A 13,104-nucleotide genomic window follows, 5' to 3' on the forward strand; every position below is an offset into this window, starting at 1 on the left:
TATTTGTAATGCGAGAACACGTGAATTTGTTCTTACTTATTAATTATTGAACATTCTGACTCAACAGTAGTTGGTAAAGCAATGAGGCCTTCCTTGAAAGCTGGCATACGCAGTTAAACTCTTCGTTGATTTTTCAGAGTACAACCACTTTTTTTAAAATGAAATCCTTCAAAAAGGTGCAAAAAAAAAAATAAGTAAAATATTAACTTGCATGCTATGGTTATTTCTTTTTCTGTCATTACTTTTAATTAAGAGATTTTTGTGTTAATTTATTATGACTTATAATGAAAAAAATTGCAACAGTAGTCATAAAAATATTAGAAAAGTACATTTAGTGAAATTCACAAAATGGTTCTCCAATGAACAATTCACTCATTGCCAAAACCTTAATGGAGGCCGGCCAATTGTTTAGGGAAGCCTCAAATTTTGAAAACCAAAAGAATTTCAAAGTTGCTGTTCCGGAGAAAGGATCAAGCAATAAATTGACGTCCTTATGGTAGGGAATTAACCACATTTTTTTTTTATACGAGATATCTGCGCAAACAACACGATTGACTTCTGAACAACTTCAACTATTTTTGTTCCTTGCAAAATGGGTACATTTATTGAATTAATCTCATTTGAGCATGCATGACTATTTAAATTAGAGTTCATTTTTTTACATAACATACATAATAAAGCAAAAAGTAATATATGTATATTTAAAAGAAACATGTGAAAAAAATTAATCCATCTCCAGGCCATCTGTCTTGTTTGCCTAGATGATTACTGTTTAAAGGTGCTTAGACAAAGTAAATAATGAAACCCAAGATCTCCTCAGCAAATGTTTATTAAAACAACGCACGACAAGTGAAGAGGAAACGAGAGGCAGCTCACATGTAGTAGGTGCGAGGCTTCTTCATGGAGAATCTGGGCAGGTGGTTTCTGCCAGTGATGCGCTTGGGCAGCGGGAACCTGATGTGCGAGTCATGGAACTGCTTGACCAGCGGGCGCCGGCAGCTCGAAGCCTTCACCTGCTCCACCTTGATGATCTGGATGGAGTGCGCGCGTGCCCGGTGCCGCGCCCCCATGTCCCGGTAGCAGGCCGTCACCGCGCCCGACACCGACATGTCCCGGTACTCCCGGTACATGTTGTGGGTGCCCGAGCGCGAGTCGTAGCGCAGCCAGATGCCAAAGTTCTTGATCTTGGTGGGAGACTTCTCCGCAATCTGGGGAACACGCGCGTCTCTCCTGAGCCCGGAGTTCAGGACCTCTCATTTACAACAGAAGGCCGACCATAAACATTAAGATATTCCTGACCTCCCACATTTCTAAAGGACTCAGCAACATTTTCAAAAATATTTTTTTTTTGATACAGCAACTACAAATTATTCTTTAATATATCAACTAAAAAAAATTATCATTAATAAAAAGACAATGTTGTATTAAATAATGTTAAAAGCATTTACTTTCCAGACAAGAGAAAATTACTTCACAAATTGCCTTAAGGTGGTGGTATCGCATGCCATTGTGATATTTTTCAGCTTCTCTTCATTATTATTAGTTAAGGACTATTATGGTAAATTTCACACTATACCTTTTTTTGCATTAGTTGTTTTGGATCATATATATAAATATACATATATAATAATGTCACATGCCTACGAAAAGGATAGCAAAACCTTGGTAATAGGCACGAACACATACAAAAAAAACGCACAAATATTATAAAAAATTAAGGTAACCATACATAATGAGAAAATACTAATTAGAATAACAAAAAAAACATAAATTCATTAAATGTATTATAGTGCGTGTTAGAAGTTGCCAAGTCTTCGTAATTATCATTTGTACAACATTTTACACCCATTACACTAAGTGACCATCTGTTATAAATACTTGTGATGGAACAAATTCAATAAAGGTATTGAATTAAAAAAAAAAACGGACCTGTGAATAAAATCAATAGTGTAAACCTGACAAAATTAACATGGTGTGCAAGACTGAACATTTAAACATTTCTTGCATAATAAATTAAGAAAATTTAGCACTGGACCTGAAAATACATACAATTTTACCCTTTTAATAAATTTTAAAAAAAGCTAAATTTCTAGTAGCTTGAGAAACTTCTTAACAGGGATTTATTGTAGGCTTACTTTCCTCAAACTTTCTTCAAATACCTTACTTTTCTTAAAATATATCAATACAGTAAATCCCTGTAAAAAAAAAAAGTTTCTCAAGGAAATTTAGATTTATTAATAGGAAAACTATTAAAAGGGTAAAATTGTATGTGCTAATAGGTAAAGAACATAAATTTTTTAACCTTATTATGCAAGAAATTTTCTTAAGTGGGATTTTTGTAAAAGGGTTTTCTGGAATTTATTTTAAGTATTCAACCAAAGTTTTCCTCCTCTTCACAGCTCTTCACCTCTAGCAACTTTTAAAACAGTTTTAAAAAAAAACTTTGGATGTAAACAAAAAAAAAAGGCAACTAATTAGAGAAAAACAAAAAAAAAACAACAAACTCATACATCTTAAAATAAATTTGAAATAATCTTACATAATTTTAGATTAATTTTTTAAAGTAAAATAGGTTACAAAATTTGAATTTGTGACTGTTTTCACACATGTACATAACTTTTTTTTTAATTCTTGATAAATGTAATACCAGTTATACTGTACATAAATTTTAAAATAATTATATTAATTCAGTACCAGCCAGGATGTTGGCACTAACCCCAGTACGCTAATCACGTGTTCAACTCAGGAACGAACGACAAACACATTTCAAAACAACACAGATGTGAAACAGAAAATCATTATTCACGGGTGAAAAACTAATAATATTACTACACAATGCATGGAAATACCAATAAATAATTCTAAATGTCAACTAAGTTTTTGACTACAATTAATTTCTATTAAATCAATACATACATGATAACAAAGATGGTTAAGTTCAACTAAAAAAATCCTTTTACCTATCATTTTTTTATTGTGCCAGTAGCCTGCATGCAGACCAAACTCCAAGGAAATAAAGACCTAAGAAAAATAAGTGTTCTCTCACCTGCCTGAGTGATACAATCTCACCAGTTGTCTTCTTGAACTTTTTTAACTGCCTAAGGAAATACCAGAAGCGAGATTTGGCCACAATGGCGTCTGGAGCGAATATCCTCATTTTGTAGAGTGGTGTCACTTTCTCCTTCACCGTGGGGAGCTTCCTCCCAATCACCTCAAACTCTTTCAGCTGCAATCAGATGGAATTAGGTCCATGAGCGCGAAGCCAATCTAAAACATGCAGTAGAGGACTAGAAACCAATCCTTTATTCATTAAGGGCCACGCTTATCTGGGCACGGAGCTTCAGAAGAAACAACGTGATTTAAAACTGCTCAAGATATCCGAGTGGCCTCTGTTTACGAAAAGGTTTTAAGAATGTACTGAGGCCAGAGAAGTAGTTCTGTTTGTGTACTTTGTTTTTAAACTATAGTTTTAGGAGAGAAAAGTGCTAAAATATGTGTTTTCAGATTAATTTTTAAGACTTGAAATGCAGAGTACAAATTCTCAAAAGCACTCAAGGACCTTGCCTTATACCTCCACCACATAATGTTATGGTTACCGCTCAAATCTCATAGATGACTGCGCGTCAATTCAGAGCCTTGGGCTTAAGAGGCGATGCCGAGCTAGCGCACCCCCAAGTGTCACACTTATCATGCCACTTATCGAACAACATAAACCGTGATTAAGCAGCGGGCCCCCTTAAGAATAAAAACTTATGAATGCCACACAAATTTCATCAAGAATAACGAACTTCAAACATTACAACTAAAATAAAACAAATACTTATTTCATTGAGCAACAAGTTATCAAATCATAACAGCAATTAAAAACATTTCCTTGTTTCTAATGATTTTTAACACACAATGTCCCTTATCTTCACAACTTCTCCAGAGTTTCTTATAAACCACAGGCCACAGTGACAGTGGGGACAAAATCATTTGCCTCCCAATGCAGTCCTGGCTACGTCAATATCTTCCCCCCCTTAACCATCATATTCATTCAATCAATGCTTAATTCTTTTCACATGACCCTGCTGTCAAAGAAAGAAATGGTAGCCCTACTATGTTTATTCATAGTCATAGAATTCTAGTATTTCAAAATACAGAATTTGAAAAAATAAGACTTTGAGGAATAAGAAAGGAACAATACCATTGCATACTAAAAAAAAAACCTTCGTTGGAAATTTTTTTAGGTAAATATGTAGTTGCGGTATATGCAAAAAAAAAAAAAAGCTAAAAATCCGAAAATACTTTTATTCTATGCTCTTTCACTTCCTCTTTTCAAATCAACCGGCGGAGATAAGAAATTCCAAATACTTTAGGAGATATTGAATTTTTTAATTTTCATCACAATACCTGGGTATTCATGCTGCGATTACCATTGTTTCTTGTTTACGAGTATCTATTATGTTTCTTATTGGACAATTTTGTCACGTGACAGTTCCGTGATTGGCCTATATTCAAATGAACCAATACGTGATTATTTATTTATTTATTTATGTTCCGTCGGAGGTATCGCGACGTAGGTGAACGACATCATTTCCTTCTAATGGCAAAGGAAATGTACCCGCCTCCAACTTAGGTGAGTTTTTAACGTTTCTAATTTTAAAGTCTTATTTTTTATTTGGATATTGTTGCGCAAGTAATAAGTAACAAAAAATTTTTACGTGAGTTGTTAATGTTCATCATTTGTCCGGGTTTGTTAGGTCAGGTCAGTTACATTATAAATACTTTAAAACTAAAGAACCATTGAAATTAAATCATATTATTTTTAATGTACGCTTAGTTTGAAAGTATTCATAATGTAACTGACCTGACCTAATCGACCATTTTATTTATTACGCATTCACGAACACACGGCAAAATAACAAAAATTGCGTCGTTCGAATGGTTGTACAGGTGTTGTATTGCTAAATTAAAAAATTCAATATCTCCTAAAGTATTTGGAATTTCTTATCTCCGCCGGTTGATTTGAAAAGAGGAAGTGAAAGAGCATAGAATAAAAGTATTTTCGGATTTTTATCATTTTTTTTCGCATATACCGCTACTCTACATATTTACCTTTTTTTTTTTACCAAAAAGCTGCTTATTTAAAAATAGATGTAAAAAATTTTTAACCATTAATTGGGTTAAGTAGATGTAATTAAATTTAGATGTATACACAATAAACCTTGTTGATTTACACAAACAGATTGGAATGGCCCTACTTGTGATGTCACTTACTGTATGTTTACTCTTACTCAGTATGGCTATAACAATATATACACATCTCCACTTTATGTGTGAAAATAAAATAAAAAAAAAAAAAAAATCTCGGTAAATATGTAGTGTACGGATTATCGTCAAAACATTTTTTTAAAAATCTGAAATAACTTTCATTATATGCTCTTTTACGTCCTCTTTTCATTCGGGACATAGACCAAAAATATAACGTATATATATTTACATTACCGACTCATGGAATGTCCTGCATTTAATTGCACAGCTAAATTTCACTTATTCCGCACTATTTTACTGTATTTCTGCATCTCAAAACACATTTCACGTGTTATTTGGTCAAAATGAAACCTCCCGACACGGAAAATGCTGATTGTGTCAAAGGACCAAAAAACTAAACTTTTTTAACATTTCAAAATCCCAGCATGCACCAGCCCACAGCGCACCAAATATTCAAACAAACACTTGAAACACTGCCTGCAAAGACGGAGACCAATTAAAAAACACAAAATTTAGAATTATATAAATTTTTTTCACAAAAAAACTACAACCCTTACAATTTGAAGCAAATTATTTTAATAAATTTACAGAGGAAATCTTTAATACAGCTGTTTAAAACCACTGCCATTCCAGATTATCAGCATCAGTGCTTTTAACAGAAAAACCATTAGTGAACTGTAATATGCCAGAAAACAGCAAACACCGTACTAAAATGGAAATCAAAAGACGATCAACTCAGAGCGAACTAAAAATAGACAGCGCAATAATGGGTAAATCTGTATTGTACGGATTAGCGCCAAAAAAAATCGTACAAATATGAAATAACTTTCATTATATGCTCTTTTACGTCCTCTTTTCAAAACCGCCTGCGGAGATTAAAAATTCCAATTACTTTTGGAGATATCGAATTTTTTATAGTCATTTTTTTGGCGATTTTTTTAAAAAAAAAATTTAAAAATCCGAAAATACCTTTATTCTGTGCTCTTTAACTTCCTCTTTTCATTAAACCCGGCGGAGATAAGAAATTCCAATTACTTTAGGAGATATTGAATTTTTTAATTTTAATCACTATATCTGTACATTCACACGGCGTCGACCATTGCTTTTTGTTTACGAGTGTCAATTGTGTTTTATTGGATAAGGTTGTCACGTGATAGGTCGTGATAGGCCGATATTCAAATGAACCAATAGGTGATGATTAATTTTTTATTGTTCAAAACGATGGGTAATTACAACGGTCACTTGCGCTATTTGTATTAGATGTTGTAGTCGTTCTTGGAATTCCTGTATCATTATCGTGTTACATTCTGTCTTTGAAATGGCCTGTGTTTCTGGGAATAGTCAGCTATGCGGCGGGTGTACCCTGCATGTATTCGATTTTGTACATTTGTGTGATGATTGGAAATTTTTGTTTGAATTTTTAGTTGATCATGGAGTTTTGAGTAGTGAGGTAAAGTGCGACCAATGTGAGACGGTAATTGAGTTGGCCGAGGACAGCGAATATTTTCAATGTCACCGGACAACGGTAACTCGTGCCAATAAAAGAATTAAAAGGGTAACATGTTCTTTCAAAAAATCTTTCAGAACCGGCACGTGGTTTTCCAAAAGTAGACTTTCGATTGAAACGATTATGAAGATGACTTATTTTTTTTTAACGATTCATCACCCAAATACTGTTTTCATTGAGAAGAATTGTAATGTCAGTATGAAAACCGTCATAGATTGGACGTCCTTTTGCAGGGAAGTATTAATTAAGTGGAGTTTGGACTTAAATGTAGGGAAGTTGGGTGGGCCGGGGAAAGTTGTCGAAATTGATGAGGCAAAAATTGGTAAGCGTAAAAATAATAAGGGGCGAGTCATCCAGGGTCAGTGGGTTTTTGACGGAATCGAGAGAAATGGTGATAACATTTTTCTCGTTCCTGTCAAAGATCGTACTAGCAGAACGCTCCTGCGCGTGATCAAGAAGTACATTTCGCCTGGAACGACAATTATAAGCGACTGTTGGCGTGCTTATAGTTGTCTTTCTCAGCGTGATTATCTTCACCTGAAGGTTAATCATAATATGAACTTCGTTGATCCCGACACAGGGGCGAACACCCAAAGAATAGAGAGACTTTGGCGGGAAGTGAGGCAAAATGTACCTCGATATGGTCGACGAGTTGACCACTACGTCGGGTACCTTGCGGAATTCATGTTCCGTCGGAGGTATCGCGACGTAGGTGAACGACTACATCATTTCTTACTAAGTGCGAAGGAAATGTACCCGCCTCCAACTTAGGTGAGTTTTTAACGTTTCAAATTTTGTTGTGTTATTTTTTATTATATTGTTGCGGGTAAAAAAAAAATTACGTTCGTTCCTACTGTTAATCATTTGTTCCGGGTTTGTTAGGTTAGGTCAGCTACATTATAAATGCTCTAAAACTAAACAACCAATGAAATAAATTTATATAATTTTCATGTCCGTTCAGTTTTTAATTATTTATAATGTAGCTGACCTGACCTAATCTACCTTTGTCCCGTTTTGCACACACGGCAAAATATAAAATGGCGACGCTCGAATGATTACATAGGGTTTGTATTGCAAAATAAGAACGGCGATATCTCCAAAAGTAATTGGAATTTTTAATCTCCGCAGGCGGTTCTGAAAATAGGACGCAAGATAGCATATAAAGAAAGTTATTTCATATTTTTACGATTTTTTTTGGCGCTAATCCGTACAATACAGATTTACCCAATAATGCAACATGTGTCCAAAGTCTACAGACAGAATCTACAAAAAAATAAAACTTAATGCAAACATTTTGGGTGGTGTGGGATGAAATAATGTCCCAAACCACAGCATGAAAAATAAAAAAAGACCTTACACAATTCCACGAAAATGTAATTATGAAAAACACTCAAATTTTTTTTTCAGTTTTAAAGTTTCAATCTTCAATCTGTTTAAATTTTGCAACTAGTATATTATATAAACACAACAATTCTTTTCATGAACATGATGCAAACTGTCTCTTTGCGATCTTGCATTTCTAAGTTCATAAACTTGACGTAAATTGCACGTCACATGACTGCAAATCTGCAGCAGATAGGCAGGGCAGTACTATGCCAATAGAATTGGTTAATTTTACAGGCCATGCAACAATTGCACAGACATCTGCCTGATCTTATGTTTTGTAATAACATGAGCCACAACTGATTTGTCTCATGTATCTGGTTTAAGATAAATCACAAGCCACTAACAGATAGAAGCTGCTACATTGGGAGAAAGAATACACACACAGAAACAGTAAGAAAAAAGCACAAAGAAAATTGTCGAACTTAAAACTTGAACATCGATTTATGATTGTAGTCAAACACGGCACGGAGCAACTTATATTATTTAATGTGTGCATAACTGATAATGTCGACAGAGTATGGCAGTAAACAGTTGGAATGTTTAGAACCACTGTGTAGCGTGAGATTTAATCGTAAACTATTGGCTGTTCTATGAACACGCTCTTGGGGAGTACATTTAACCTACAAACGTTGTCAGAAATATTTCCTCCAATCCCTCTAATAGTTTAAGAACTAATAAATAATTAAACACACAATTAAAAAACTTTCCTATAGTGTGAATTTATAAAGTACAATTATAACCATAAAAAGGTATAAAACGTATAACCATAAAAAAACACGTGGAGTAAACATCGAATTAACATTTCAACTTCACTGAAAGTGAAGAAAAATACGACAACACAAAATAAGATTTAAAATAAATAGGCAACTAAATCCCAAATAACATATATATTTTAATCAAATCTATTAATTGTACAATTACATACGTCTCCTTTAGCTTTCATCTTGTTGAAATTCACTTTACAACCGGAAGGAAGATTACTGTACTACCGTTCTTCGTATTCGCAGTGTGAGTAACGCCTCAATACTAGGTTCTATAAAAATAAAATAAGATTGTAAATTCAAAATACGCCGTCTTTGATTCAGATATAGTATCATTTCAAATTAAAAAAAAAAAAGATTTTTAAAATTATTTTTTTAGGAAAAAATACATTTTCAAATTTATAATTAAAATTGATAATGATTTACTTAAACTACAACAATTAGAAAAAACAATTAATTTTAAGAAAATTAAAACTTAAATGTTAATTAATTGAAACAATTTCATTGGTTCAAAATATGTTACATTAGCTCTTTCTTTTACTAAGTTAAAATTTTCAAAGCAGCACATCAGAAAACTTTAATGATATTATAAACTGTTGCATCCAAAATGATGATGTTCAAGCAAACTACTTACTATTTAAATATTTTATTTTGTCCCAATGGAAAAACAGTTGATTATTAATCAAAGTTTACATTAAACATCGTACCTCCTATGATAGTAAAGCACAATCTCCACCCTTACAGTACCAGTCCCCGCTGACGGAAATCACCCATACATCAAGTCTGAATGAGTCAAGTTAGCAATTGTGTCCGCAACTAAATAAGTACCTCATGCTGTGTGTGTTAGGAACCTGTATGAGTACCAGAGCATTTAATTATTGTAATAATTTATGTAAAGTCATTATATTCACAATAGAAAGTGCATTTTTAAGTATGCAATTTACCCCTTAAGATTACCTGGTTTGAAGAACGCATTAATATTTTTTGTAGCCCCAGACCAGATTTAGTACATAGTGCTCACTGAGTGTATTTAATAATATAAAAATAGTCTGGCTCCAGTTAACAGGGTAGCCCAAAAGCAACGAATAATCTCTGGTTTTTCAAGTAAAAATTACTGTATAGTTAATAAGCACTTATTTAAACCTTCGGTCAGATGTTTTCCCACATGCGAAATTTAAATAAGTAAATTGTAAGATGTTTACATGTTAAGTTTTACTCTGCAGTACGGTACCACAATATGCCCTCAATATGTCAACAGTGTAAAATGTTTTAGGATTAATGAAATAAAGACTATGACAAGCTAACTGGATCAATGAGAAAAAGTTGACGACAGTCGTCGTACCCTCCCAGATACAGAGGCCGTACCTGGCCACCGACGCGGGCCTGAGGGGGTCTGTTTCCCCCCCAGTGAACCCCCAGTGTGGTGCATCGGCTAGGGACGCGCCCGCGTGCGCCCTAGCACGCCAGTGTTAATATGTAAATGTCTCTGTGTGTATATATTTTCTTCCCAAATGACAGTGACTTTGTTTTAAGTGTGTAAATAGTGTAACTGTAATGTATTATCTATCGTGTAATAATCCTGTAATTCTTGTAAACGTGTCGCAGTGTCTATATGTAAGCGCGGCCTGGCGCTCATCCGCGTCGCGAGGGGTGGCGCTCTCCCACGCCGGCCGATTCCCCCTCCCCTCCTCCGCAGCCCGCGCGCGACGGCCCGCGGACGGGCGGGGGAGAGCAGTTGAACTCAGGACTCGAGCAGCGGCGGACGTGCGCTCCGCTCCGCGCTGATCGCGAGACGGGTCTATCAAGCTCACGGTACGGCGACACCGCCACAGTACGAGCATTTCGCAGCGGCTGTGCTGCCTACGTTGTACCACCCACGCGATTGGGTGTCCGAGTTACGAGTTGCGAGTTACGTCACGAGTCGGTCATTATAGGACGTGTAAGCATAGTTACGCATCGCTGAACTTTCGCCGACGTTACGAGTCAGTACATAAGAACCGCGCGCGCATCACGTGTCATCGTGAGGGTAATAGTTACCCGTTGCAGAACTTTCGCCGACGTTACGAGTCAGTACGTAAGAGCCGTGCACACGTCACGTGCCTTTGCGAAACAGTTGATTATCGGGAACTTCGTTACGTGGGGAACTACCACTACGCGTCGGGACGAGCGGGCCGTACGAGACGGTCTCCGGGAGTCCGGGTCTTCGTGGGTAGGGCGCGCACCCCGCGACAGATCCGCCAGGCCGCGGCAAGCTCTCTGAACGCAATAAAAGAGCTCGTGGAACGATTAACATCGAGTGGTCCTTTCGATCTACCTGTCATTCTACTTCCCCATCCCTCCAGGTCCCGCATTTCCCGGTCCCGGCCACATCGGCCTGGACCCACACCTCTCCGACGAGAGCAGTACGGGCATAACAGACATTTCAAGCAAACAGGGAAATAGGGACCGGAAGCCGAGGGACGTCATTGTTAATGAAGTGCAGATGATTATCTAAAAGACTTCCATCCTTGGGGCTGGTGAAGACCGACTACCTAGGTATATATATCTTCGGGAAGAGTAAGAAGTCGGCAGGGAGAAGCCCCATACATGCACAAAAATATGGGTCAATATAATGACAATTTGGAGTGATGGCCAGGTGTAAAAACAATATTATAACAACTGTTTGATTGAAGAAAATAAACATAAACACTTTAGATCGCTTTATAGAGAAACACACAATTCAATTCATCCTTCATTTTTTCAGAGCACTGTGTAACAGGTCATAGGCGTGCGCAGGACTTCAGTAGTGGTGGTGCCAGATTACACAACAGCCCTATCATTCACGGACCCGAGCCTAAAGCGGGTCCTCCCCCGGAAAAATTTGGATTTGAAAGCGCAAAATGGTGCTACTTAAGGTGTTTCCGAACAAAAACATTAAATCCACAGATGTAAAAATTTTAACATTTTTTTATGACAAATTTTGAACGTTTTAATCGCCAGGAAAGCTACTAAACTATTTAAACTTTTTTTAAGCTTTGTTGAGCCATAAAGTAAATATTGCACAAGTTGTTTGCACGGAATTCATGCTGGTGGCTTTGAAAAACCGTACTTATATGTTTTGTGAAGACGCAACATAAAAAAATAAATAAAAAAAATTCAAGTGTTAAATTTTAAAATAAACAAATCAAGGGAGTTTTTGAAACATACCTCAAATATTTAAAATATTAAAATAATAAAAATACACAAATAAGAGTGGGCAAAAGTTTTAACTTTTGGAATACAACAAAAATGTTTTGTCGGCGACTCATATAAGTCATCCAGCTTTTTAATTTTAATCACCCATTTATACATCATACAGACAGATATATACAGCAATTAACGAACCATAACAACTGTCAACTAGTGAAAATAAAATGATAATTAATTAATGAATGATCCACGTAAAAAAACACAGGCTGTACTCGTGTACTCATTAGAACAATAAACTGATGAGTAAACAGTAACAGTAAACACTACACAGTAGTGCTACCTGGCAGACGGCGGCTATTATTCCGTGCGCCTGCCGAGTGGAGTGAACAGTGTACACCGAGCGCGCATTCTATGTAATTCGAGGAGAACTAGGAGAAGTATTTACATTTCAGAAGTTTCGTAGCCGTGGCCCGCGTGTACAACACAAGTAATTGCACCTGGCTTGTTTCCGTGTGTATAGTTGGTTCGATCGATAATTGATATACTGATAGTGTTATGAGCACATATCTGTAACTCGACACGATTGGAAAACATATTTTTTTGGAAATAGTACCTTTTTTTGTAAGTATGTATTATTTCTGCTTATAAAAAATAAAATAACGTTAACCCTAATGGTGGTGCCAAGGCACCTGTGGCACCTACCGTGCGCATGCCTTTGTAACTGGTAGCATTTGAATAGTAGGGTCAAATAAAGGCTCAGGGGGAATCCAAAATATGAAAGTCAGTAACAATGCCTTGCCTGCTTGCGTTCAAATCCTTTTCATTTTAGGTGGTTGTAAATTATGCAATTTATGACTTCGGGAAGGGGAAATATATCCCCCTTCCTAATTGTATGACCATGATGGTCCTGTAGTTACTGCACCTTCTCCGAGTTCTCATTTCTCCTACTAGCTTTCTGGAGCTTGCACGAAGCCTCTTCCTTCCAACAACTGTGCTTAATTATCTACATCTCTCTTCAATGTAGCACAT

The 13,104-nt window shown here is 36.1% G+C and overlaps 1 protein-coding gene across 1 annotated transcript; it reads right to left on the reverse strand.

The window, feature by feature from the left end:
* Window positions 1-811: 811 nt before the first annotated feature.
* On the reverse strand, window positions 812-9,215 carry LOC134532773 (large ribosomal subunit protein eL20). Its single transcript, XM_063369609.1, has 3 exons — window positions 9,072-9,215; window positions 3,047-3,226; window positions 812-1,208 (listed from the first exon to the last, which is right to left on the reverse strand). The coding sequence occupies exons 1-3, from the start codon at window positions 9,087-9,089 to the stop codon at window positions 873-875; spliced, it is 534 nt and encodes a 177-aa protein (XP_063225679.1). The 5' UTR covers window positions 9,090-9,215; the 3' UTR covers window positions 812-872.
* Between the last annotated feature and the right edge of the window lie 3,889 nt (window positions 9,216-13,104).

This window comes from Bacillus rossius, chromosome 6, assembly GCF_032445375.1.
Source record: "Bacillus rossius redtenbacheri isolate Brsri chromosome 6, Brsri_v3, whole genome shotgun sequence".
Taxonomy (NCBI): Eukaryota; Metazoa; Arthropoda; class Insecta; order Phasmatodea; family Bacillidae; genus Bacillus; species Bacillus rossius.